Raw genomic sequence first — 27,412 nt, 5'->3', positions numbered from 1 at the left:
GTATACTGGCCCTTTTGTTGGTTTTGCTGCTGCTTGACCGTGAAGAAGGAAAATCCCGAGTCCTTCTTATAGTGACAATTGTGGTATGATGATGGTCAGCGCAAACTCGTGAGGCTCCAAGTAGCGATGGATGATGAAGCAAAGCCGAATAAAATAAAATTAAAACACAATAATTAGTGCATGAATCTGTATAGTCAGGGAAGGGGGAGGGGGGGGAAGGGGAGGGGTAGGAAAGGGAAAGGTGATAATAAAATAATGCTATATAGACAGCAAATGAAACATAGGGTAATATGTTTCAATGACTCACACGGGCTTGTGTGAGTCTTCACCCTCAGCGGTGGATGTGGTGGTAAGATACAATTTCCTGAGGCGGAGAAATGATAAATAAAATAAAAACTCACTACGGCCATATGGGAGTTGGCTCCCTTAATGGGTGTTGTCAGCATGCTCTGAAGGTTCCCAGAAGCTGACGCAGCTTACTGCGAAACGCGTAGTTCCCTGCCGGAGCTCATTGAGAGAGGGACCCTGACAGCCGCCGGACATCCGGTGCAGATCCTCCCTTCCGGCTCCACTGTCGGACGCGCCGGTGAGAGCGCTAACGGAGGAGGAGGTTTTGCCGGAGAGCCTCGCGGCTGATGCTGAGCAAACGTCTGTCATTGGTTTGTGGGCGTCTGGGAGAGGAACCACCCACACACACCTTACCTATTGGGGTTGAACACTGAGACGCAGCCACACCATCAGAGCATGCTGACAACACCCATTAAGGAGCCAACTCACATATGGGCGTGTGAGTTTTTATTTTATTTATCATTTCTCCGCCTCAGGAAATTGTATCTTACCACCACATCCACCGCTGAGGGTGAAGACTCACACAAGCCCGTGTGAGTCATTGAAACATATACCCTATGTTTCATTTGCTGTCTATATAGCATTATTTTATTATCACCTTTCCCTTTCCTACCCCTCCCCTTCCCCTTTCCTTCCCCCCCCTCCCCCTTCCCTGACTATACAGATTCATGCACTAATTATTGTGTTTTATTTTATTTTATTCGGCTTTGCTTCATCATCCATCACTACTTGGAGCCTCACGAGTTTGCGCTGACCATCATCATACCACAATGCATAGTGATATGGAGTACCCCCGTATCCCCCCCTCGCCCCTCTCACCGTCTGCACAAACTTGTGGCTGACCAGCGGGACGAGGGTCTCCGGCTCCGTGCACATCCCACACTCGTCAATGACGAGCTGAGACACGGGCAGGCTGATCAACGTGCGGCTGGAGGCCGCGATACACGTGCACAGGATGATGTCATGGCGAGCCAGCTCCACGCCACGGGCTTTGGACAGGAGCTGCTTGTATCTGCGCAGGAGAAGGAGAGAGACGACAAGGTGACTAACGGCAAGAGAAAGTGACCACGGGTCGCAGGGGATGGACTCACGTGTGCATATATACATATATATATATATATATATATATATATATATATATATATATATATATATATACATATACATATTATATATATATATTCCAGGTGAATAAACATATCTAGTTTGGTACAGTATTACATTATGCTCTGTATATGGCATTTCTGCTCTTTACCACCATCTTGTGGTCATTTGCCAAACTTCTGAAGTGATTATATATCTATACATCTGTTTTTATATAGTTTTTATAATTCTTACTATTTGTATTATGTGTATAAATGTAATAAATGGTTGTTGTTCATTATGTTTTATATACTAAGTGCTGTATACATCCAGGACATTTATTATTGGATGTTAGGGTCATACAATCGTGACATCATTGATTTCATCTTATACTATATTAGTGAAAGCACTGTATGCCTGCCTGCCTGCCTGCCTGTCTGGATGTCCGGTGTCCCTAGGGGAAATCTGATTGGTCCCTTGGCCCGCCCCCGCACACCTCTCATTGGCCTGAGGCGGAGTGACGGGCCAAAGGACACACAGGGACACAAACACACACACAGGGACACACACAGGGACACACACACAGGGACACACACACACAGGGACACACACACACAGGAACACACACACACACAGGGACACACACACACACACAGGGACACACACACACACACAGGGACACACACACACACACAGGGACACACACACACAGGAACACACACACACACACACACAGGGACACACACACACACACAGGGACACACACACACACACAGTAGGGGGGGGGTGTACATTAGCAGCATGTATAACCCGGGGGGGGTGGGGCTCACATACCCGCCGGTCCCGGAGCCTCCGCCTCTTCCTCCCCGAACATCAGCCTCCACACCCGCGCGCACCTCCTCCTCTCCCCGTGTCTCCCTGTTTCCCGCGCTTTGCGCCCCCCCCTCCCCTCGGCGCCGCTACAGTCAGCGGGGGAGCGAGCGCCCGGGACACAGCGGGGGAGCGGCCACAACACGCTGCCTCCTGCCTCACATCCACGTGGGAGCTTCCGGACGGCTGAGGGAGCGGCCTTCACCTCCCCTCACCCCCCTTCACCTCCCCTCACCCACCCCTCACCTCCCTCCACCCCCCCTTCACCTCCCCTTCACCCCCCTCCACCTCCCCTTCACCTCCCCTCCACCCCCCTTTCACCTCTCCTTCACCTCCCCTCCACCCCCCCCCCTTCACCTCCCCTCCACCCCCCCCCCTTCACCTCCCCTCCACCCCCCCTTTACCTCCCTTCCACCCCCCACCCCCTTCACCTCCCCTCCACCCCCCACCCCCTTCACCTCCCCTCCACCCCCCCTTCACCTCTCCTCCACCCCCCCCTTCACCTCCCCTCCACCCCCCCTTCACCTCCCCTCCACCCCCCCTTCACCTCCCCTCCACACCCCCCCCTTCACCTCCCCTCCACCCCCCCCCCTTCACCTCCCCTCCACCCCCCCTTTACCTCCCCTCCACCCCCCACCCCCTTCACCTCCCCTCCACCCCCCCCTTCACCTCCCCTCCACCCCCCCTTCACCTCCCCTCCACCCTCCCCCTTCACCTCCCCTCCACCCCCTTCACCTCCCCTTCACCTCTCCTCCACCCCCCCCTTCACCTACCCTCCACCCCCCCCCTTCACCTCCCCTCCACCCCCCCCCTTCACCTCCCCTCCACCCCCCCCCCTTCACCTCCCCTCCACCCCCCCTTTACCTCCCCTCCACCCCCCACCCCCTTCACCTCCCCTCCACCCCCCCCTTCACCTCCCCTCCCCCCACCCCCTTCACCTCCCCTCCACCCCCCCCCTTCACCTCCCCTCCACCCCCCCCTTCACCTCCCCTCCACCCTCCCCCTTCACCTCCCCTTCACCTCCCCTTCACCTCTCCTCCACCCCCCCCTTCACCTACCCTCCACCCCCCCCCTTCACCTACCCTCCACCCCCCCTTCACCTCCCCTCCACCTCCCCTCCACCCCCCACCCCCTCCACCTCCCACCCCCTCCACCTCCCCCCCTTCGCACCACCTACCCCCCTTCCCACCACCTCCCCCCCTTCCCACTACCTCCCCCCCTTCCCACCACCTCCCCCCCTTCCCACCACCTCCCCCCCCCTTCCCACCACCTCCCCCCCTTCCCACCACTTCCCCCCTCCTCCCCACCACCTCCCCCCCCTTCCCCACCACCTCCCCCCTCCTCCCCCCTTCCCACCACCTCCCCCCCCCCTTCCCCCCCACCACCTCCCCCCTTCCCCCCTCCTCCCCACCACCTCCCCCCCCTTCCCCCCCACCACCTCCCCCCCCTTCCCCCCTCCTCCCCCCCTTCCCCCTTCCTCCCCACCACCTCCCCACCACCTCCCCCCCTTCCCACCACTTCCCCCCTCCTCCCCACCACCTCCCCCCCTTCCCACCACTTCCCCCCTCCTCCCCACCACCTCCCCCCCTTCCCCCCTCCTCCCCACCACCTCCCCCCTTCCCACCACCTCCCTCCCCTTCCCACCCCCTCCCCCCCTTCCCCCCACCTCTCCCCCCTTCCCCCACCCCCCCGCCCTCCCCTCCCTTCCTTCCCCCTTCCCCTCCCACTCCTCCCCCTCCCCCCCTTACCCTCCCCCCCCTTCCCCCCTCCTCACCACCTTCCCCCCATCTCACCTCCCCCCCCCCCCTTCCCACCTCATTGGTCCCTTGGCCCGCCCCCGCACACCTCTCATTGGCCTGAGGCGGAGTGACGGGCCAAAGGACACACAGGGACACAAACACACACACAGGGACACACACACACACGTAGACACACACACACACACGTAGACACACACACACGTATACACACACACGTATACACACACACACACGTACACAAACACACACACGTATACACACACACACACACGTAGACACACACACACACACATAGACACACACACACACACACACGTAGACACACACACACACGTAGACACACACACACACGTACACACACACACACACACACGTACACACACACACATGTACACGTGCACACACACACATGTACACGTAGACACGTACACACACACACACATGTACACGTATACTCACACACATGTACACGTACACACACACATGGAGACATACACTCACACACGTATACACACACAGGTATACATACACATAATGTATACACACACACATGTATACACACACACGTGTATACACACACACACGTATACACACACACGTATACACACATGTGTATACACACATGTGTATACACACACATGTGTATACACACACACACATGTGTATACACACACATGTGTATACACACGTCTATACACACACAAACATGTTGTATACACACAATATATACATACACACAATGTATACATACACACACATTTATACCTACACACACATGTATACACACAAATGTATACACACACATGTATACACACACACATGTGTATACACACACACATGTGTATACACACATGTGTATACACACGTGTATACACACACAAACATGTTGTATACACACAATATATACATACACACAATGTATACATACACACATGTATACATACACACACATGTATACACACACACACACATGTATACACACACATGTACACATACACACACACACACACACATGTATATACACACACACACACACACATACAATGTATACACACAAACATGTATACACACACACACACTATCCCCAGCACCACCACATCAGCACACCGGTATCCCATGCCCCCCCAGCACACTGGCATTCTCAGCCCCCATCAGCACCCACACATCGGCACCTTTGCACCTCCCCCATCGGCACACCCACATCCGCTCCCCCACATCAGCAACAAACCCTCCCAAATCAGCACACCGATACAATCACCATCAGTACAGCCACAGCAGCAGTACCACCGCCATGGGCCGCGTGGACCACTCCCCACCCAAATGCCACCCCCACACCACAAACATCCCGGGCAACGCCGGGGCTCTCAGCTAGTGGTATATAAAGATGAAGAGTCCCTATCATTGTATAATCCCTGAGGAAGCTCTTTGCAGAGCGAAACGCATTGGGTTGTTGCTAATTTTGCTGTCCCACGGCGCCCCCCGGTATGCACGGCGACCGTCTGCCTCCAGTACCGAGACATTACTAATCACCCGGGTCCTTAGTCGTATCACAGAGTCCGAAGACCGGATCAGAGCCAAGTCTCGCCTCACCGACATGCCGAAGAAACCGACTATATCACTACACAGCTAAAAACCCTGGCTACGGTACCCAGCCAGACCTGTTTCTGACACCTACCGGCGACCACACCTGGGACTGGCTGGGACCGATCCTTCCTAGGTTTCTATACCTTGAGGTTCTTTTGAAATATTTGTTTGTGAGTTTGCATTTTTAATTTCCGGTACATTTGAGTTGTTTGTCTCTTATTACACTACTGTGTTTTTTCTTCTTTCTTTTTTATTTTTCTTCCCAAGTGGAAGTTTTTTTTTTTAGGTTTTGCAGGAATTATCTCCGGTTTAAGCCATTTTTTCCCCCCCTAATGTAAGCCATTCAATTTTGATATATTATCACTCCCTCAATTGGACACTTCCCTTTACACTATTTATTTTTGCTTGTGCCCCAGTCCTGGTCTTCTCTCTTATTTCTTTAAGACAAATGGAAACTTTGTCTCCTGGGAGTAGCACCCCGTCCACTTTGGTTATCTATATATTAGTTTGCGCCTATTTCCACTACACTTCTATATAACATATATAGTGACAGGCATATATTATAGACGTGGGGACAGACGTATGTATATATAACATATACAGTGACAGGCAGACCCCCTGCCTCCCTCACTCTTCCAAGTCCTCGGGGCTTATCTCCTCCCCGTCCTGGATCCGCCGGTCCATGCGTAGGATTTCGCCGTGGTGCGGGTTACTCGGCTGGCGGATCAGATGATGCAGGGTGATGGGTCTGTGAGGGAAGAAGCAGCGCAGGGTCAGCTCGATCAACCCTGCAGAGCGCCGTTCCCTCTGTCAACCCAGCAGAGCGCCGCTCCCTCTAACAGCCCTGCAGAGCGTCGCTCTCTCTAACAGCCCTGCAGAGCATCGCTCCCTCTAACAGCCCTGCAGAGCGTCGCTCCCTCTAACAGCTCTGCAGAGCGTCGCTTCCTCTAACAGCCCTGCAGAGCGTCGCTCCCTCTAACAGCCCTGCAGAGCGTCGCTCCCTCTAACAGCCCTGCAGAGCGTCGCTCCCTCTAACAGCCCTGCAGAGCGTCGCTCCCTCTAACAGCCCTGCAGAGCGTCGCTCCCTCTAACAGCCCTGCAGAGCGTCGCTCCCTCTAACAGCCCTGCAGAGCGTCGCTCCCTCTAACAGCCCTGCAGAGCGTCACTGCCTCTAACAACCCTGCAGAGCATCGCTCCATCTATCAATACTGCACAGTGTCGCTCACACTAACAACCCTGCAAAGCGTTGCTCTCTCTAACAACCCTGCAGAGCGTTGCTCCTTCTAACAACCCTGCAGAACGTCATTCACACTAACAACCCTGTGGAGCGTCGCTTCCTCTAACAACCCTGCACAGCATCGCTCCCTTTGATAACCCTGCAGAGCGTCTCTCTCTGCCCCCTGCAGAGCGTCACTCACCTAAGCTCTGCGTTGATTTTCCCCTCCCTCCGGTATCTGGACATTCGCAGACCACTCCCGGGATAAGGGAACTCGGAGAGCTCCATCTGCTCGCTGTATACACGCAGGGGGCGGAGCTGGTCCCGGTGGGGGAGCAGCATCTCTGGGGTGAGGGGTGGAGAGAGACTGAGTGACTCAGGACACTACAGGTCGCCCCCCCCCCCCCCCAATCTCTCGGAGTATTCCCCCCACTCCTTACCAGCCACTACGTCCACGGATTTGTTGGAGGGTCCGCAGTACATGAGGATGTGTCTGTCCGACTCCCCCGCTTTCCCTCCCTCCTCGGGCTCCGGATTCTCGTTCATCTGGTGGAACCAATAAACCACGTGAACCCCGACCACGGTCTTCCCTGTGCCTGCAGAAGAGAGAGTGCTCATACTCACAGCTCCCATCAGTGAGAGCTCACACTCACAGCTCCCAACAGAGTGCTCATACTCACAGCTCGCATTACAGAGAGTGGTCACACTCACAGCTCCCATCAGAGAGCACTCACACTCACAGCTCCCATCAGAGAGCACTCACACTCACAGCTCCCATCAGAGAGTGCTCACAATCACAGCTCCCATCAGAGAGCACTCACACTCACAGCTCCCATCAGAGAGCACTCACACTCACAGCTCCCATCAGAGAGCACTCACACTCACAGCTCCCATCAGAGCACTCACACTCACAGCTCCCATCAGAGAGCACTCACACTCACAGCTCCCATCAGAGAGCACTCACACTCACAGCTCCCATCAGAGAGCACTCACACTCACAGCTCCCATCAGAGAGCGCTCACACTTACAGCTCCCAACAGAGAGCACTCACACTCAGTGCCCCTCAGTCAGAGTGCTCACACTCACAGCTCCCCTCACAGAGGGCCCTCGCCCTGACTCACCGGGTGGCCCCTGGATGAGGGTGAATGGGTGTGTCAGCGCGGTGCGCACGGCTGTGGTCTGGCTGGGGTTCAGGCCACGTCGATGTCCCGGAATATCAAAATTTCTCTGGGACCGTAACCGCCTGTTTATATCTATGAGAGGAGACACTTATAACTGTGCCACGTGACCCGCTCTGCTGTTCTGTTCTGACCCCTCCAACCCGCTCTGCTGTTCTGTTCTGTACCCCCCTACTATTCCTGTTCTGAACCCTCCAACCCGCTCTGCTGTCCTGTTCTGTACCCCCTACTATTCCTGTTCTGACCCCCCCTACTATTCCTGTTCGGATCCCCCCTACTATTGCTGTTCTGACCCCCCTACTATTCCTGTTCTGACCTCCCTGAACCCTCTGCTGTTCCTGTGCTGACCTCCCTGAACCCTCTGCTATTCCTGTGCTGACCCCACACACACCTGTGTCAGAGACCTGCTTCCCCAGCGCGATGTTCTTGGTGAGCTCCGACGCGCTCTCCAGACTGAGCAGTGCCCACTCCTTGCGTCTGAGGAGACACAGAGTGGCATTAAGTCACCTCCAATATGCAATATCCCTCTCCTCCCCTGCCTATCTCTCTCCCCCTGCCTATCTCTCTCCCCCTGCCTATCCCTCTCCACCCCTCCCTATCCCTCTCCTCCCCTCCTTATCCCTCTCCTCCCCTCCCTATCCCTCTCCTCCCCTCCCTATCCCTCTCCTCCCCTCCCTAGCCCTCTCCTCCCCTCCCTATCCATCTCCTCCCCTGCCTATCCCTCTCCCCCCTGCCTATCCCTCTCCCCCCTGCCTATCCCTCTCCTCCCCTCCCTATCCCTCTCCTCCCCTCCCTATCCCTCTCCTCCCCTCCCTATCCCTCTCCTCCCCTTCCTATCCCTCCCCTCCCTATCCCTCTCCTCCCCTCCCTATCCCTCTCCTCCCCTTCCTATCCCTCTCCTCCCCTCCCCTTCCTATCCCTCTCCTCCCCTTCCCATCCCCCTCCTCCCCTCCCTATCCTCCCCTGCCTATCCCCCTCCTCCCATGCCTATCCCTCACCTCCCTATCCCCCTCCCCCTCCCTATCCCTCTCCTCCCCTCCTTATCCCTCTCCTCCCCTCCCTATCCCTCTCCTCCCCTCCCTATCCCTCTCCTCCCCTCCCTAGCCCTCTCCTCCCCTCCCTATCCATCTCCTCCCCTGCCTATCCCTCTCCCCCCTGCCTATCCCTCTCCCCCCTGCCTATCCCTCTCCTCCCCTCCCTATCCCTCTCCTCCCCTCCCTATCCCTCTCCTCCCCTTCCTATCCCTCCCCTCCCTATCCCTCTCCTCCCCTCCCTATCCCTCTCCTCCCCTTCCTATCCCTCTCCTCCCCTCCCCTTCCTATCCCTCTCCTCCCCTTCCCATCCCCCTCCTCCCCTCCCTATCCTCCCCTGCCTATCCCCCTCCTCCCATGCCTATCCCTCACCTCCCTATCCCCCTCCCCCTGCCTATCCCCATCCCCCCTGCCTATCCCTCTCCTCCCCTGCCTATCCCTCTCCTCCCCTGCCTATCCCTCTCCTCCCCTGCCTATCCCCCTCCCCCCTGCCTATCCCTCTCCTCCTGCCTATCCCTCTCCCCCTGCCTATCCCTCTCCTCCCCTCCCTATCCCCCTCCCCCCTGCCTATCCCTCTCCCCCTGCCTATCCCTCTCCTCCCCCTGCCTATCCCTCTCCTCCCCCTGCCGATCCCTCCCCTCCCTATCCCCCTCCCCCTGCCTATCCCTCCCCTCCCTATCCCTCTCCTCCCCTCCCTATCCCTCTCCTCCCCTTCCTATCCCTCCCCTCCCTATCCCTCTCCTCCCCTGCCTATCCCTCTCCCCCTGCCTATCCCTCTCCTCCCCCCTGCCTATCCCTCTCCTCCCCCCTGCCTATCCCTCTCCCCCCCCTGCCGATCCCTCTCCTCTCCTCCCTATCCCTCTCCTCCCCTTCCTATCCCTCCCCTCCCTATCCCCCTCCCCCCTGCCGATCCCCCTCCTCCCCTCCCTATCCCCTGCCTATCCCTCTCCTCCCCCCTGCCTATCCCTCTCCTTCCCTCCCCTGCCTATCCCTCTCTCCCCTCCCTATCCCCCTGCTTATCCCCCTCCCCCTGCCTATCCCTGCCCATCCCTCTCCTCCCCTCCCCTGCCTATCCCTCCCCCCTTCCCCATCCCTCTCCTCCCCTCCCTATCCCTCTCCACCCCTCCACTCCCCTGCCTATCCCTCTCCACCCCTCCACTCCCCTGCCTATCCCCCTCCCTATCCCTCCCCTGCCTATCCCTCTCCCCCCTCCCTATCCCTCCCCTCCCTATCCCCCTCCCCCTGCTTATCCCCCTCCCCCTGCCTATCCCTCCCCACCCCTCTCCTCCCCTCCCTATCCCTCCCCCCCTCCCCTCGCTATCCCCGTCCCTATCCCTCCCCTCCCCATCCCTCTCCTTCCCTCCCTATCCCTCCCCTGCCTATCCCTCTCCCCCCATCCCTATCCCTCTCCTCCCTATCCCTCTCCCCCTCCCCCTGCCTATCCCTCTCCTCCCCTCCCTATCCCTCCCCTGCCTATCCCTCTCCCCCCTCCCCATCCCTCTCCTCCCTATCCCTCTCCGCCCCTCCCTATCCCCCTGCCTATCCCTCCCCTCCCCATCCCTCCCTATCCCTCCCCTGCCTATCCCTCTCCCCCCTCCCTATCCCTCTCCTCCCTATCCCCCTCCCCCTGCCTATTCCTCCCCTCCCCATCCCTCTCCTCCCCTCCCTATCCCTCCCCTGCCTATCCCCCTCCCCCTGCCTATCCCTCCCCATCCCTCTCCTCCCCTCCCTATCCCTCCCCTGCCTATCCCTCTCCCCCTTCCCTATCCCTCTCCTCCCCTCCCTATCCCTCCCCTGCCTATCCCTCTCCCCCCCTCACTATCCCTCTCCTCCCCTCCCTATCCCTCTCCTCCCTATCCCCCTCCCCCTGCCTATCCCTCCCCTCCCCATCCCTCTCCTCCCCTCCCTATCCCTCCCCTGCCTATCCCTCTCCCCCCTCCCTATCCCTCTCCTCCCCTCCGTGTTTGTATTGTATGGTGTTTGTTTTTGTTGTTGTTTGTTATTTGTTGTTTGTCCCCTGTTCTCTCTCCTATCCGTTATCGCACGGTTCGTTCATGCTATTTAGCAAGTATTGCTCATTGTTCTATTAGTGCTGGTCTGTGCTTATCTATTTCTACTATCATATCGCTATCATATATATCATTTTCCATACTCACAAACCTAGCACACTGTCAGGTTATACGTGTGTGTGTGTGTGTGTGTGTGTGTGTGTGTGTGTGTGTGTGTGTGTGTGTGTGTGTGTGTGTGTGTGTGTGTGTGTGTGTGTGTGTGTGTGTGTGTGTGTGTGTGTGTGTGTGTAACATGTAGAGCTGGGGTGGCCAACGCCAGTCCTCAAGGGCCACCAACAGGTCAGGTTTTCAGGATATCCCTGCTTCAGCACAGGTGACTCAATCAGTGGCTCAGACTGGATATCCTGAAAACCTGGCCTGTTGGTAGCTCTTGACCACTGGAGTAGGCCACCCCTGTTGTAGAGCAATGTATATACCTATTGACCCCAGTACAGTGGGTTCTCTGGTCCCCCCTGAATAATGCCCCCCGCCCCCATTCTCACATGTCTGGCAGCAGTTTGGGGATGATTTCCACGGTGAATTCTGCGTTGCCGCAGAGCACCGCATCGGGGATTCTGTGCATGGTCGCCTGGTGCAGGATGAAGTCAACGGTGCCGCCTTCTTCGGCACTCACATAATTGGCGGCATCGGTCAGGCCATGTGCCACCCAGGAGTAGGTGTCCACATCGAGCCGAGTTTCGGGGTTCTGCACCTCCAGCCCCTCCAGTCGCAGGCACAGGTAGCAGTGTTGGAAGCTCATGTCTAAGTCGCAGTCTTTTATGAGCTGACGGGACAGAGTGAAGGACCCCGCCAGCCCCACCGCTCCCCCTGCCCCATTACCCCTCTCGTTCCATCTCACCGGCACGTCCCTCAGCATCACACCTCCCCCCTCGCTCACGGCTGCTACCACCGCCTCCATGCCACAGAGCGGCTCCCACACTTGCTGGTACTCCCGAGGGTTCCTGTAGCGCTGGCGAGGTCCTCGGTGGGCCAGCTTCGAGAAGCAGTCCACGGGTCGCTCCGTGTGCTCCAGGCACAGCTGGATCCCGGGGGTCAGACAGCAGAGCTGGGGGCACGGGTTGGGGAGCCCGCGGAAGATGGTGGTGCAGAGCTGGAGCAGGATGGAGTCCCCTGGATGGAGATCCAGGGTGAAGTCCACGTAGTGACCGCATTTGCTGTGATACACTGCGCTCTTCGGGTCTGCCACTTTCACGCCCTTCTTCAGAGTCGCCAGCACCAGCTGTGGCTCGCCATTGCTCACAGCTCTCACGGCGTCTTGCCAGGCCGTGGCGCTGAATGTGGTGATGTCACGGTTGGCATAGTTTTTGAGAGGCCGTTCCCGTAAACTGATGAATGAATACACCCTGCGCCTGTAGGATAGGCGTGTGCCCCCTGGGATGGGAACAGGCTGCGTCACTGGCTGCAGGCTGCGGTAATCCACAAGCACGGGGCCTGGAAGAGAGTCGCCATTCATGGGAAAGATCACCTGGAAGTTCCTGCTGTTGGGTTCAGCCGAGACTACCACTGCCAGCTTCTGCTGCACCTGCTCATGAAGCCCAAGTGCCATAGACAGTGCCCAGCTCTTTCTCTCGTAGGAGTTTGCCCGGCGCTCCCTCTTTTCAAAGTGATGGCACATCAAGTCCATGTTCTTAGCCGAGACTCTGGCAGCCGACCCGGTGAGCGTTTCTTGGAGGAGCCTCTGCACCGCAATGTCCAGGTATCGGCGGAGGGGGGAGGACGCCCACGTGTAAGCGCACAACTGCAGGGAGTAGTGACCGGTGGCACTGGGCGTCCCCAAGCGCCTGATCTCAGAACGTCCCAGAAGCCTCCTGAACTCCCGGGCAGCATGGCACAGCTCCGGGTGCAAGTCATCTGTAGACAGGAGGTCGGTGACGCTGGCATAATCCGTGCTCGTGGCAGCATCCTGCAGCTGGTTCCACACTGGGGTCAGCATGGTGACCCGCTGCTGAGCGGAGATCCTCCAGGGAGGACCACCTGCCTGCACATCGACCAGGTGGTGGGAGAGGTAAGTGGACAGAGGCAGGAGGTAGATAAGCCTTTTTCTCAGCTCCTCTATCTTCTGAGGGCTGGGGTTTGCCTGGCATCTCAGGGGCACCAGATCCTTTAGTGGCTCATTTCCGGTGAGATACTCAGCCACCCAGCTGTTGTACATGATCATCAGTTCCTCGATCATGCGCCGGGCGCTACGGGCGCCCGGGGGACACATCTCGTCTGGCTGCTTGTACGTGGCAGCTTCCTGCAGGCGAGCGGCGCAATGAATCCGTGAGAAGTGCCCAGCTACACCCACGCAGTCCTCCACACTTTTGAATGCCAGTGTCTTCCCGCGCTGGGTACGCAGGATGGACTCGGCTTCTTCATAGCTCAGCTTGCGGTCGGAGCGGATCAGCGTCCGGATGAAGTGGCCCTCCACCATCCGGTCAGACCCCTTCTCCACCAGCACAAAGAGGGACAGCGCGCGGCGGTCACACTGCGGCTTCAGGCTGCAGCGGTCCGAGCTCAGCCGCGCCGGCAGCATGTGCACGGGCTCCCGCTTTGAGGAGTAGAACGTGACCCCCCGTTTCTTGGCCTCTGCATCCAGCTCACTCCCCAGTCCCACCAGAGCAGCCAGGTCAGTGATGTGTACCCCAATCTCATAGTGACCATCCAGCTCCCGCACAGAGATGGCATCGTCCATGTCTTTGGCATCTGCAGGGTCCACGGTGAAGGTCACGAGCCCCCTGCAGTCCTGGCGCCCATCCTCCAGCCCGGCATCCAGCACCATCTCCTTGGCTTCTTTGGTTGCTGCCGCTGGGTACTGCTTGGCACCGACCAGTCCGAAGTCCAGGTCCAGGATGTCCAAGCCCTCCTCAAGCGTGCTGGCCATGGGCAGGATGCGAGTCACGATGCCCAGCGGGTAGTACATGCCCTGCTTCCAGCGGGTCACTTGCACCAGGAACGCACTCTTCTGCCTCATCTCCTGGGTCAGCTTCTCATACCGCAGTGTGCGGATCTGCCCCGCGCAGAAGCTGCGGATCGGCACCACGTCTGTCGTCTCTTTCACCAGCGGGCAGTAGATCTTGGTGACCGTGCGGTCGATGGGGATCATGACATTGCGGTCGTAAGAGTCCATGCAGCAGACAAAGAGCTGGTCACGACCAGCCGCGCTCAACACTCCCACCACCTTTCCTGCCTGGGGGTCAGTGTCCGGCAGCAGATTCACAACCACCTGGTCTCCACTGAAGGCCTGACCGCAGTTTGCCCGGCCTTTAATGTGTATGCGGCGGACGGAAGATTCCTCTAAGGTCAGGGCGTAGCCGCGGTCAAACCCTTCCTTGACCAGCTCGCACTTTTTGTACACCTCCGGCTGTATCAGTAGATACTGCTGCAGCATGTGCGGGGGGAAGTCTGTGTAATTGTTGTTGTACTCATGAGCTGGGGTTGGATTGGACCTCACACCCAGCATCCCCTCCTCGGACACAGTAACACAAGCCGCTGTCTTGCTGTCCAGCAGCTCCTGCAAGATGGGGTCATCGGAGTTGATGTCGGGGTCAGATGTCCAGGAGTCGATGTTCTCCTCCTCCTCTGGCTGTTCCCTCCAGCTCTGCAGGTCACTCACCACCTGCTTTATCTCCTCCAAACTCAATTGGCGCGGCACGACGCTGCCGGCCTCCACGCACTCCCGCACGTAGCGCCTCCAGATCCGGCTGCACCCGCCAAAGGAGCATAGAGCCACCACATCCCCCACGATGACCAGGTGGGAGCGGGCGCGGGTCAGGACTGTGTTCAGAATCCGCGGGTCACAGAAGAAGTCCAAGCTGAACGAGGAGGAGGTCGGAGGGAGAGACGGGAGACTGTCATTGGACCGAACGGTGCTCACGATGATGACGTGGAACTCCTGGCCTGCAGGGAGAGGGAAGGGAGTTTGGGGTGAGGGAGAGAAGGTGTCGGGGGGGCGGGGGGAAAGAGGAAGAGAGAGATGTGGGTAAGGGGGTGAAGGGGGAGAAAGCATGGGGTGGGAGACAGGGAAACATGGAGTGAGAGGGGAGCATGGGATGAAAGGGAGAACGAAGCAACAGGTAAGAGGGGGAAGGGAGCATGGGGAGAGGGCGCGAGAGAGGGTGCAGGGAATGGGGTGAGGGGGAGAGAAAGGGATTGAGGAGAGCAAAAGATAGGGGGTGTGTGGGGGAAGAGAGAACGAGAGGGGGTAGGGGGAAGAGATAGCATGGGCAGCAGGGGGTGAAAGGAAGAGGGGTGCATTGGGTGAGAGGAGAAAAAGGGGATTGTGGAACGAGAGAGGGGAGCCTGGAGTGACAGTGACAGAGAGGCGTATGCAGTGATAGAGAGGCGTATGCAGCGACAGAGAGGCGTATGCAGCGACAGAGGGGTGTATGCAGTGACAGGGAGGCGTATGCAGTGAGAGGGAGGTGTATGCAGTGACAGGGAGGCGTATGCAGTGACAGGGAGGCGTATGCAGTGAGAGGGAGGCGTATGCAGTGACAGGGAGGCGTATGCAGTGACAGGGAGGCGTATGCAGTGACGGGGAGGCGTATGCAGTGACAGGGAGGCGTATGCAGTGACGGGGAGGCGTATGCAGTGACGGGGAGGCGTACGCAGTAACAGGGAGGCGTATGCAGTGACAGGGAGGCGTATGCAGTGAGAGGGAGGTGTATGCAGTGACAGGGATGCGTATACAGTGACAGGGAGGCGTACGCAGTAACAGGGAGGCGTACACAGTGACAGGGAGGCGTATGCAGTGACAGGGAGGCGTATGCAGTGACAGGGAGGCGTATGCAGTGAGAGGGAGGTGTACGCAGTGACAGGGAGGCGTACGCAGTGACAGGGAGGCGTATGCAGTGAGAGGGAGGCGTATGCAGTGACAGGCAGGCGTATGCAGTGACAGGGAGGCGTATACAGTGACAGGGAGGCGTACGCAGTGACAGGGAGGCGTACGCAGCGATAGGGAGGCGTATGCAGTGAGAGGGAGGCGTATGCAGTGACAGGGAGGCGTATGCAGTGACAGGGAGGCGTATGCAGTGACAGGGAGGCGTATGCAGTGACAGGGAGGCGTATGCAGTGACAGGGAGGCGTACGCAGCGATAGGGAGGCGTATGCAGTAACAGGGAGGTGTATGCAGTGACAGGGAGGCGTATGCAGTGACAGGGAGGCGTATGCAGTGACAGGGAGGCGTATGCAGTGACAGGGAGGCGTACGCAGCGATAGGGAGGCGTATGCAGTGACAGGGAGGTGTATGCAGTGACAGGGAGGCGTATGCAGTGACAGGGAGGCGTATGCAGTGACAGGGAGGCGTATGCAGTGACAGGGAGGTGTATGCAGTGACAGGGAGGCGTATGCAGTGACAGGGAGGTGTATGCAGTGACAGGGAGGCGTATGCAGTGACAGGGAGGCGTATGCAGTGACAGGGAGGCGTACGCAGCGATAGGGAGGTGTATGCAGTGACAGGGAGGTGTATGCAGTGACAGGGAGGCGTATGCAGTGACAGGGAGGCGTATGCAGTGACAGGGAGGCGTATGCAGTGACAGGGAGGCGTACGCAGCGATAGGGAGGTGTATGCAGTGACAGGGAGGCGTATGCAGTGACAGGGAGGCGTACGCAGTGACAGGGAGGCGTACGCAGTGACAGGGAGGCGTATGCAGTGACAGGGAGGCGTATGCAGTGACAGGGAGGTGTATGCAGTGACAGGGAGGCGTATGCAGTGACAGGGAGGCGTATACAGTGACAGGGAGGCGTATGCAGTGACAGGGAGGCGTATGCAGTGACAGGGAGGCGTATGCAGTGACAGGGAGGCGTATACAGTGACAGGGAGGCGTATGCAGTGACAGGGAGGCGTACGCAGTGACAGGGAGGCGTACGCAGTGACAGGGAGGCGTATGCAGTGACAGGGAGGCAGTGACAGGGAGGCGTATGCAGTGACAGGGAGGCGTACGCAGTGACAGGGAGGCGTATGCAGTGACAGGCAGGCGTATGCAGTGACAGGGAGGCGTATGCAGCGATAGGGAGGCGTACGCAGCGACAGGGAGGTGTATGCAGTGAGAGGGAGGCGTATGCAGTGACAGGGAGGCGTACGCAGTGACAGGGAGGCGTATGCAGTGACAGGGAGGCGTATGCAGTGACAGGCAGGCGTATGCAGTGACAGGCAGGCGTATGCAGTGACAGGGAGGCGTATGCAGTGACAGGCAGGCGTATGCAGTGACAGGGAGGCGTATGCAGCGATAGGGAGGCGTACGCAGCGACAGGGAGGTGTATGCAGTGAGAGGGAGGCGTATGCAGTGACAGGGAGGCGTACGCAGTGACAGGGAGGCGTATGCAGTGACAGGGAGGCGTATGCAGTGACAGGCAGGCGTATGCAGTGACAGGCAGGCGTATGCAGTGAGAGGGAGGCGTATACAGTGACAGGGAGGCGTACGCAGCGATAGGGAGGCGTATGCAGTGACAGGGAGGTGTATGCAGTGACAGGGAGGCGTATGCAGTGACAGGGAGGCGTACGCAGTGACAGGGAGGTGTATGCAGCGACAGGGAGGCGTACGCAGTGACAGGGAGGCGTACGCAGTGACAGGGAGGCGTACGCAGTGACAGGGAGGCGTACGCAGTGACAGGGAGGCGTACGCAGTGACAGGGAGGCGTACGCAGTGACAGGGAGGCGTATGCAGTGACAGGGAGGCGTATGCAGCGATAGGGAGTCGTACGCAGTGACAGGGAGGCGTACGCAGTGACAGGGAGGCGTACGCAGTGACAGGGAGGCGTACGCAGTGACAGGGAGGCGTACGCAGTGACAGGGAGGCGTATGCAGTGAGAGGGAGGCGTATGCAGTGACAGGGAGGCGTATGCAGTGACAGGGAGGCGTACGCAGTGACAGGGAGGCGTACGCAGCGATAGGGAGGCGTACGCAGCGATAGGGAGGCGTATGCAGTGACAGGGAGGCGTATGCAGTGACAGGGAGGCGTATGCAGTGACAGGGAGGCGTATGCAGTGACAGGGAGGCGTATGCAGTGACAGGGAGGCGTACGCAGTGACAGGGAGGCGTATGCAGTGACAGGGAGGCGTACGCAGTGACAGGGAGGCGTACGCAGTGAGAGGGAGGCGTATGCAGTGACAGGGAGGCGTATGCAGTGACAGGGAGGCGTATACAGTGACAGGGAGGCGTATGCAGTGACAGGGAGGCGTACGCAGTGACAGGGAGGCGTACGCAGTGACAGGGAGGCGTACGCAGTGACAGGGAGGCGTACGTAGTGACAGGGAGGCGTACGTAGTGACAGGGAGGCGTACGCAGTGACAGGGAGGCGTACGCAGTGACAGGGAGGCGTACGCAGTGACAGGGAGGCGTACGCAGTGACAGGGAGGCGTACGCAGTGACAGGGAGGCGTACGCAGTGACATGGAGGCGTACGCAGTGACAGGGAGGCGTACGCAGTGACAGGGAGGCGTACGCAGTGACAGGGATGCGTACGCAGTGACAGGGAGGCGTACGCAGCGATAGGGAGGCGCACGCAGCGAGAAGTGGCTGTGGGAAGCAGCAGACAAACCTAAGATGTTCTCGTAGCTTCCCACTGTGACTTGGGACAGCCTCACTTTGCGCAGCTCCTGACGAATTAGTTTCACCTGAGAAGGCAGCAGAGGGAGAGTCACACACCAGAGCTCTACGTGATCCGGCAACGGACGTGGTATCTGCGTGGTATGTGGGCGGGTTCGATGTGGTACAGGGGCTACTAGGGATGGGAACTCTGAAGTGGGTTGGCCCCCTGTATGCCCAGCTCGGGTTGGCCCCCCGTATACCCCCCTCTGGTTGGCCCCCTGTATGCCCCCCTCAGGTTGGCCCCCTGTATGCCCCCCTCAGGTTGGCCCCCTGTATGCCCCCTCAGGTTGGACCCCTGTATGCCCCCCTCAGGTTGGACCCCTGTATGCCCCCTCGTGTTGGCCCCCTGTATACCCCCCTCGGGTTGCCCCCCCTGGGTTTGGCCCCCTGTACTCCCCCCTCAGGTTGGCTCCCTGTATGCCCCTCTCAGGTTGGACTCCTGTATGCCCCCCTGGGGTTGGCCCCCCGTATACCCCCCTCTGGTTGGCCCCCTGTATGCCCCCTCAGGTTGGACCCCTGTATGCCCCCTCAGGTTGGACCCCTGTATGCCCCCTCAGGTTGGACCCCTGTATGCCCCCCTTGTGTTGGCCCCCTGTATACCCCCCTCGGGTTGCCCCCCCTGGGTTTGGCCCCCTGTATGCCCCGCTCTTGTTGGCCCCCTGTACTCCTCCCTCGTGTTGGCTCCCTGTATGCCCCGCTCATGTTGGCCCCCTGTACTCCCCCCTCAGGTTGGCCCCCTGTATGCCCCCCTCAGGTTGGCTCCCTGTATGCCCCTCTCAGGTTGGCTCCCTGTATGCCCCCCTTGGGTTGGCCCCCTGTATGCCCCCCTCAGGTTGGCTCCCTGTATGCCCCCCTCAGGTTGGCTCCCTGTATGCCCCCCTCAGGTTGGCTCCCTGTATGCCCCCCTGGGGTTGGCTCCCTGTATGCCCCCCTGGGGTTGGCCCCCTGTATACCCCCTCGGGTTGGCCCCCCTGGGGTTGGCCCCCTGTATGCCCGCTCGGGTTGGACCCCTGTATGCCCCCTGGGGTTGGCCCCCTGTATGCCCGCTCGGGTTGGACCCCTGTATGCCCCCCTGGGGTTGGCTCCCTGTATGCCATCCCTCGGGTTGGCCCCGGTACGCTCCCCCCTGGGGTTGGCCCCCTGTGTGCCCCCCTCGGTTTGGCCCCCTGTATGCCCCCTCGGTTTGGCCCCCTGTATGCCCCCCTCGGTTTGGCCCCCCTCGGGTTGGGTACCTGACTCCCTTGGGACAGGACACAGATGCTGCTGTGTTTGACGGGCCCCCACGCCTCCGGCCACTGGCTCAGCACCTCCTTGATCACCTCCTGGACCTGCAGCACCTCGGCCGGGTTGACCCACGAGCTGCCCTCGCGTACGCAGGGTCCGTGCACGTGGCAGAGCCCCAGCGCGTGCCTGCCAGGGAGAGGAGCTGCTGCCGCGCCTGCGCAGGCCTCTATGGCATCGCCCTGGCCCACATAGAAGCACCGGGACACAAAGGAGATGATGGCGGGCACCGAGCGGTAATTTTGGTGAAAGATGATACGCCCACCCTTTGCGGCGGGGCACTGCTCTGCCTGGTAACAGGAAAAGAGGCGGGTGAGCAGCGTATGCTCCTCTCTGCGTTCGTCACCCCCCAGGCAGAAGAGTCTGGGGGTCTCCTGCATGTGGTCCCCCGTCACGACCACGCGTGTCTGGTGGTCAGCCAGCGCCAAAGGCATCAGCGCTTCGCTCTCCAGCATCTGAGCCGCCTCGTCCAGCAGGATGTGGCTAAAGTAACCGCGGGGACATCCAGGTCACGGGAAGTGATGGCGGTGGTCACGATGATGCGGTGCCGGGCCAGGTGGGGTGCGCGGCGGGTTGAGGAAGGCGCCGCGGTCTGGGGTCAGCGGGCAGTACTGCAGCGTGATGGGGGTCCGTCCTATTCAGGGGGCTCAGGGTGAATTTCACTCTCAGGGGGGCAGCTTCTGGGTGACCGGACAGCACGTAGGGGTGGAAATGATCCCGAACATAGAGATCAGCAGCACTGTGGACAGAGGTCAGGGAGTAAGGTTAAGGAGAGGGGTAGAGGAGGGCAGGAGGGGGTGTATATTGAGGAACTGCAGAAGAGGTGTTTGTTTAAGAAGCAGTGAGTAGGTACCTGTCTGTGCGGGTGCAGATAGCACCTGCTGTGGGTGCAAGTTTATACCTGTTGTGGGTGCAAGTTGTTTTTTTGTGGGTGTAGGCTGGTACCTGTCTGTAAGGGTGCAGGTGGCACCTGTTGTTGTGGGTGAAGGTTTGTACATGTTGTGGGTGCACAATGGTTCCTCTTGTACTGTAGGTGCAGCATGGTACCTGTTGTGGTGGGTGCAGCATGGTACCTGTTGTGGTGCAGGTTTGTGCATGCTGTGGGTGCAGAATGGTACCTGTTGTGGTGGGTGCAGCATGGTACCTGTTGTGGTGCAGGTGTACACATGTTGTTGTGGGTGTAGCATGGTACCTGTTGTGGTGCAGGTGTACACATGTTGTTGTGGGTGCAGAATGGTACCTGTTGTGGTGCAGGTGTACACATGTTGTTGTGGGTGTAGCATGGTACCTGTTGTGGTGCAGGTGTACACATGTTGTTGTGGGTGCAGAATGGTACCTGTTGTGGTGCAGGTGTACACATGTTGTTGTGGGTGTAGCATGGTACCTGTTGTGGTGCAGGTGTACACATGTTGTTGTGAGTGCAGCATGGTACCTGTTGTGGTGCAGGTGTACACATGTTGTTGTGGGTGTAGCATGGTACCTGTTGTTGTGGGTGCAGATTAGCACCCTGGTGCCCGGCTGTTTGATCACCTCCAGTGCTGCTTTGGCCATCGTGTAGGTTTTTCCAGTTCCAAAGGGTCCATAGATGAGGAGAGGGGGCATGACCCAATGATGTAAGAGGCCGCAAGCTGTTGCTTCTGGTTGCCCCAGGGCGGCAGCTCCTGCATGATGGGCAGACAGCATCTGGACAGCTCCGGCAGCACCAGCTTCACGTCCAGCAACCGGTCCACCGCTTCGTGGTACAGGCAGTACGGCAGCCGGTCCAGCTGGAACTGGATCTCCAGCTGGAGTGAGGTTCCCTGCTCCAGAGCCAGCTCCTGGCAACACCGCTGTGGTATCGTGAGCAACACACTGCTCTCTGACCCGTCGCTGACATCTACAAACACCTCGTACACCTTGTCTCCCCGAGAGGGCCAGGGCGCCAGGAGGGCTGTAGTCACTGAGCGGTACAGTAAATAACCTTCTTCTGTGTCGGGCGTCAGGTCACTTGGGAGGGGCACCTCGGCAAACAGATCACCCGGGGGGGCCACCTTCATCCCCTGTGAGGACGTAACCATCGCGCTGGGGGTCACAGAGACTTTCAGGTTCAGCCTGGAGAGAGATGAGAAGGATGGGAGTGTCACCTTCAGTCCGAAGATAAGAACCCAAGGTGAGGGCTGCAGGATTTCCCAAAGTGTCTTCCAACACTCCGTAAAGAAGCACAATGATGGAGAATGACTTGGGTGATTAGTGACAAAGACAACATTTCAGTGACATGCTAAGAGTTCAGTCACATGTAGCAGGTAAACAAATGCTTAAACACCTCCTCAGTGTACTGGCTACTGTAACAGGGCCTTTCTGTAGCTGATGAGTCCAGCAAGGAGCTGGTTAACGCAGCAGTTTAGCCATATCCTACATGTGTGTTTTTTAATAACTCATTTCTGTACTATGAGAAAATACTTGTAGCATTAAAAAAAAAAAATCCCCTTCCCCTTCTGATAGGCTCTGCCTATTGAGCCCCGCCCTCTATCTAGCAGTGCACCAATTGTCTCTAGTAACTGCCCAGCCAATCATATTCCAGGAACTACATTGCCCACAATGCTGTGCAAGAACTGAATTAAATAACCCGGAGCAAGCGATTGATTACAGGAGAACGGCTCGATCTGCAGCTTAGCTAATCACTTGTCAGTGTGCAGATTGTATTAATGCACATATTGAATGGGAAATATATATATATTTTTTTTTTAAATGGCAGCTTGAACTGCAGCTTTAGTGTCAGCTAGAGTCAATTAACCAGTCTCCAAATGGCTCGTCAAGCAGGCTTAAAAGTAGGTTGCACAAACTGCACAGGGTTGTCTTGAGCACAGAGGGACTGTGCTGCCAGCAAGATCCCCAGTAACAGATCTCTCTAGCACTGAGGACGGTGCTGCCAGAGAGAGATCCCAGGGAACCATACCCTCTATCCCAGGGCACAGCAGACCCTGGAACCTGCAAGAGGTCGCACCCCACGAACACCAACCCAGACCGGGAGAACCATATGAAGAGCCTCCTGCTAACAGGTACCTCATTGGACTTTGGGGTCAGAGGCGGGTAAGAGGCCTATCCTCCCAGCCCTGCAGATAGGGACTGGGAAATGTCAGCCCTACCAACGGGATAGGCCTGTTTTATGTGTTTGTTTTGCATGTTGACACAAAGCGGTACTGTTTAAAGCCGCCGGCTAAATAAAAGCCGATGCTTATTTCCCCCTAATTACGTCTCCCTGGTTATACCTCAGCACTTGTCTCCTACACCTACTTAGAACAATTCCATCCCACCTAGAGTAACAATAATGAGACTTATATGGAAACCCAAAAGGCTCTCCCCTTTGTAAAGAAAACAACTCCTGTACAGATTACCTGCGCTCCCCCTTTGTGACGTGTGCAGCGGGTAAAGGGATCGGCCTGGCGTTTATGGAAAACAAAAGAACAGATCCCGCACTCCTACCAATTGGGCTAAAATATACTAGTGACATGTTTACCTTCAGAACCTAAGTCTGTGTAACAAAGGAGTTGGTATGGTGTCTTGTTAAAACTAAAAATATAATTATTTGACCACCCTTTGGAGTGCTGCCTATATATATATATATATATATATATATATATATATACTAGCTGAGAGACCCGGCGTTGCCCGGGATGTAATGTTCCCGTTCCTCTCTCTCCTCCCCCCTCTCTCTGTTTGTCCCCCATTCACATCAATCCAGTCCCCCCCTCCCTCCCTCCTTTACAGCTTCATGTAGCGTGTGTGCGTCAGTCACTGTGTGTTTGCTCGCGCGTCAGTGAGTCTGAGGCAGAAACACAAACACACACAAACTGACTGACGCACACACAGTCAGTGTGTGCCTCAGTCAGTGTGTGCGTGCGTCAGTCAGGCTTTGTGTGCGCGTCAGTCAGTGTGTGCGTGCGTGCGGCAGTCAGTCAGTGTGTGCGCGCGGGGCGTCAAAGGCAGGGGGGGGCGTCAAAGGGAGGGGGGGGGGCGTCAAAGGGAGGGGGGGGGGCGCCAAAGGGAGGGGGGGGGGCGTCAAAGGGAGGGGGGGGGGCGTCAAAGGGAGGGGGGGGGGCGTCAAAGGGAGGGGGGGGGGCGTCAAAGGGAGGGGGGGGGCGTCAAAGGGAGGGGGGGGGCGTCAAAGGGAGGGGGGGGGGGCGTCAAAGGGAGGGGGGGGGCGTCAAAGGGAGGGGGGGGCGTCAAAGGGAGGGGGGGGGGCGTCAAAGGGAGGGGGGGGGGCGTCAAAGGGAGGGGGGGGGCGTCAAAGGGAGGGGGGGGGCGTCAAAGGGAGGGGGGGGGCGTCAAAGGGAGGGGGGGGGCGTCAAAGGGAGGGGGGGGGCGTCAAAGGGAGGGGGGGGGGCGTCAAAGGGAGGGGGGGGGGCGTCAAAGGGAGGGGGGGGGGGCGTCAAAGGGAGGGGGGGGGCGTCAAAGGGAGGGGGGGGGCGTCAAAGGGAGGGGGGGGGGCGTCAAAGGGAGGGGGGGGGGCGTCAAAGGGAGGGGGGGGCGTCAAAGGGAGGGGGGGGGGCGTCAAAGGGAGGGGGGGGGGCGTCAAAGGGAGGGGGGGGGCGTCAAAGGGAGGGGGGGGGGCGGTCAAAGGGAGGGGGGGGGGCGGTCAAAGGGAGGGGGGGGGGGCGTCAAAGGGAGGGGGGGGGTGTCAAAGGGAGGGGGGGGGGCGTCAAAGGGAGGGGGGGGGGGCGTCAAAGGGAGGGGGGGGGGGCGTCAAAGGGAGGGGGGGCGTCAAAGGGAGGGGGGGCGTCAAAGGGAGGGGGGGGGCGTCAAAGGGAGGGGGGGGGCGTCAAAGGGAGGGGGGGGGGCGTCAAAGGGAGGGGGGGGGGCGTCAAAGGGAGGGGGGGGGGCGTCAAAGGGAGGGGGGGGCGTCAAAGGGAGGGGGGGGGGCGTCAAAGGGAGGGGGGGGGCGTCAAAGGGAGAGGGGGGGGCGTCAAAGGGAGAGGGGGGGCATCAAAGGAGGGGGGGGGGCGTCAAAGGGAGGGGGGGGGGCGTCAAAGGGAGGGAGGGGGGGGCGTCAAAGGGGGGGGGGGGCGTCAAAGGGAGGGGGGGGGGCGTCAAAGGGAGGGGGGGGGGCGTCAAAGGGAGGGGGGGGGCGTCAAAGGGAGGGGGGGGGCGCCTCAAAGGCATGGATTCCTCCCCCTGCATTTCCTGCAGTGGACAGGAGGGGGGGGGGCAGTGGACAGGAGGGGGGGGGGCAGTGGACAGGAGGGGGGGTGGCAGTGGACAGGAGGGGGGGGGCAGTGGACAGGAGGGGGGGGCAGTGGACAGGAGGGGGGGGCAGTGGACAGGAGGGGGGGCAGTGGACAGGAGGGGGGGGCAGTGGACAGGAGGGGGGGGCAGTGGACAGGAGGGGGGGGCAGTGGACAGGAGGGGGGGGCAGTGGACAGGAGGGAGGGGGCAGTGGACAGGAGGGGGGGGCAGTGGACAGGAGGGGGGGGCAGTGGACAGGAGGGGGGGGGCAGTGGACAGGAGGGGGGGGCAGTGGACAGGAGGGGGGGGGCAGTGGACAGGAGGGGGGGGGCAGTGGACAGGAGGGGGGGGCAGTGGACAGGAGGGGGGGGCAGTGGACAGGAGGGGGGGGCAGTGGACAGGAGGGGGGGGGCAGTGGACAGGAGGGGGGGGCAGTGGACAGGAGGGGGGGCAGTGGACAGGAGGGGGGGGCAGTGGACAGGAGGGGGGGGGCAGTGGACAGGAGGGGGGGGCAGTGGACAGGAGGGGGGGGGCAGTGGACAGGAGGGAGGGGGGCAGTGGACAGGAGGGGTGGGGCAGTGGACAGGAGGGGGGGGGCAGTGGACAGGAGGGGGGCAGTGGACAGGAGGGGGGGCAGTGGACAGGAGGGGGGGGGGCAGTGGACAGGAGGGGGGGGGGCAGTGGACAGGAGGGGGGGGCAGTGGACAGGAGGGGGGGCAGTGGACAGGAGGGGGGGGCAGTGGACAGGAGGGGGGGGCAGTGGACAGGAGGGGGGGCAGTGGACAGGAGGGGGGGGGCAGTGGACAGGAGGGGGGGGCAGTGGACAGGAGGGGGGACAGGAGGGGGGACGCAGTGGACAGGAGGGGGGACGCAGTGGACAGGAGGGGGGGGCAGTGGACAGGAGGGGGGGGCAGTGGACAGGAGGGGGGGGCAGTGGACAGGAGGGGGGGCAGTGGACACACACACACACACACACACACACACACACACACACACACACACACACACACACCTCAGTTGATGCGCCCTTTCTCAGTTCCGTTTGGCGCCGGAGGTGGGGGAGCGACACCTACCTGTACTTCCGGGCGCCGCCACCGTCTGACTCGGCGCCGCGAGGGAGGAAGGGGGTCCGCCATCTTACGCGCCGCGTGGCAGCTGCGGGAAGCGAGGTGATTTGGAGCGGGGAGGGGGGAGAGGTGATTTGGAGCGGGGAGAGGTGATTTGGAGCGGGGAGAGGTGATTTGGAGCGGGGAGAGGTGATGCCGCTGGGGAGGGGGAAGAGGTGATGCCGCTGGGGAGGGGGAAGAGGTGATGCCGCTGGGGAGGGGGAAGAGGTGATGCCGCTGGGGAGGGGGAAGAGGTGATGCCGCTGGGGAGGGGGAAGAGGTGATGCCGCTGGGGAGGGGGAAGAGGTGATGCCGCTGGGGAGGGGGAAGAGGTGATGCCGCTGGGGAGGGGGAAGAGGTGATGCCGCTGGGGAGGGGGAAGAGGTGATGCCGCTGGGGAGGGGGAAGAGGTGATGCCGCTGGTGAGGGGGAAGAGGTGATGCCGCTGGGGAGGGGGAAGAGGTGATGCCGCTGGGGAGGGGGAAAAGGTGATTTGGAGAGGGGAGAGAGGTGTGTGTGTGTGTGTGTGTGTGTGTGTGTGTGTGTGTGTGTGTGTGTGTGTGTGTGTGTGTGTGTGTGTGTGTGTGTGTGTGTGTGTGTGTGTGTGTGTGTGTGTGTGTGTGTGTTATTTATTTTTTTGGACCTTTGGCCCGTCACTCCGCCTCAGGCCAATGAGAGGTGTGGGGGGCGGGCCAAGGGGGTGGTGTGAGTGTGTGAGGCCAATGAGAGGTGTGCGGGGGCGGGCGGGCCAAGGGACCAATGAGATTGCCGCTAGGGACACCGGACATCCAGCAGGCAGGCATGCATGCATGCAGGCAGGCAGGCAAACATACAGTGCTTTCACTAATATAGTATAAGATGTTCCTCCGCTTTTTTGTACTATAATGTCTCTCTTGTAAAGCGCTGAGTACAGTTGTGGGCGCTATATAAATAAAGATATACATACGAGAGCTATTGATATTTTCATTTTTTATTTGGCTTATGTAGCAATCCCCGCAGTCATCCACTACCAGAGATACAGAATCAGCTCCAGCCACTTTAATGCCCCGGCACAGGGTGGAACGTAATGCTAAAACATCAAGCATGGGTGCTAGGATAAAAAATCCGGTCAACGA

At 59.3% G+C, this 27,412-nt stretch overlaps 1 protein-coding gene across 1 annotated transcript in view; it reads right to left on the bottom strand.

The window, feature by feature from the left end:
• The window catches only part of HELZ2 (helicase with zinc finger 2), a 79,052-nt gene that overhangs the window by 10,412 nt on the left and 41,228 nt on the right, over window positions 1-27,412 (bottom strand). The window contains 14 exon segments of the mRNA XM_075571698.1: window positions 1,168-1,360; window positions 6,277-6,393; window positions 7,064-7,205; window positions 7,302-7,457; window positions 7,983-8,114; window positions 8,431-8,516; window positions 11,622-15,018; window positions 18,659-18,734; window positions 19,941-20,485; window positions 20,488-20,548; window positions 20,550-20,615; window positions 20,617-20,728; window positions 21,470-21,593; window positions 21,596-22,080. Coding sequence (XP_075427813.1) covers window positions 1,168-1,360; window positions 6,277-6,393; window positions 7,064-7,205; window positions 7,302-7,457; window positions 7,983-8,114; window positions 8,431-8,516; window positions 11,622-15,018; window positions 18,659-18,734; window positions 19,941-20,485; window positions 20,488-20,548; window positions 20,550-20,615; window positions 20,617-20,728; window positions 21,470-21,593; window positions 21,596-22,080 — 5,692 coding nt within the window.

This window comes from Ascaphus truei, chromosome 15, assembly GCF_040206685.1.
Source record: "Ascaphus truei isolate aAscTru1 chromosome 15, aAscTru1.hap1, whole genome shotgun sequence".
NCBI classification, from domain to species: Eukaryota; Metazoa; Chordata; class Amphibia; order Anura; family Ascaphidae; genus Ascaphus; species Ascaphus truei.
The sequence above is the reverse complement of the archived record's forward strand: the minus strand, read 5'-3'. Positions and strand labels throughout refer to the sequence as shown.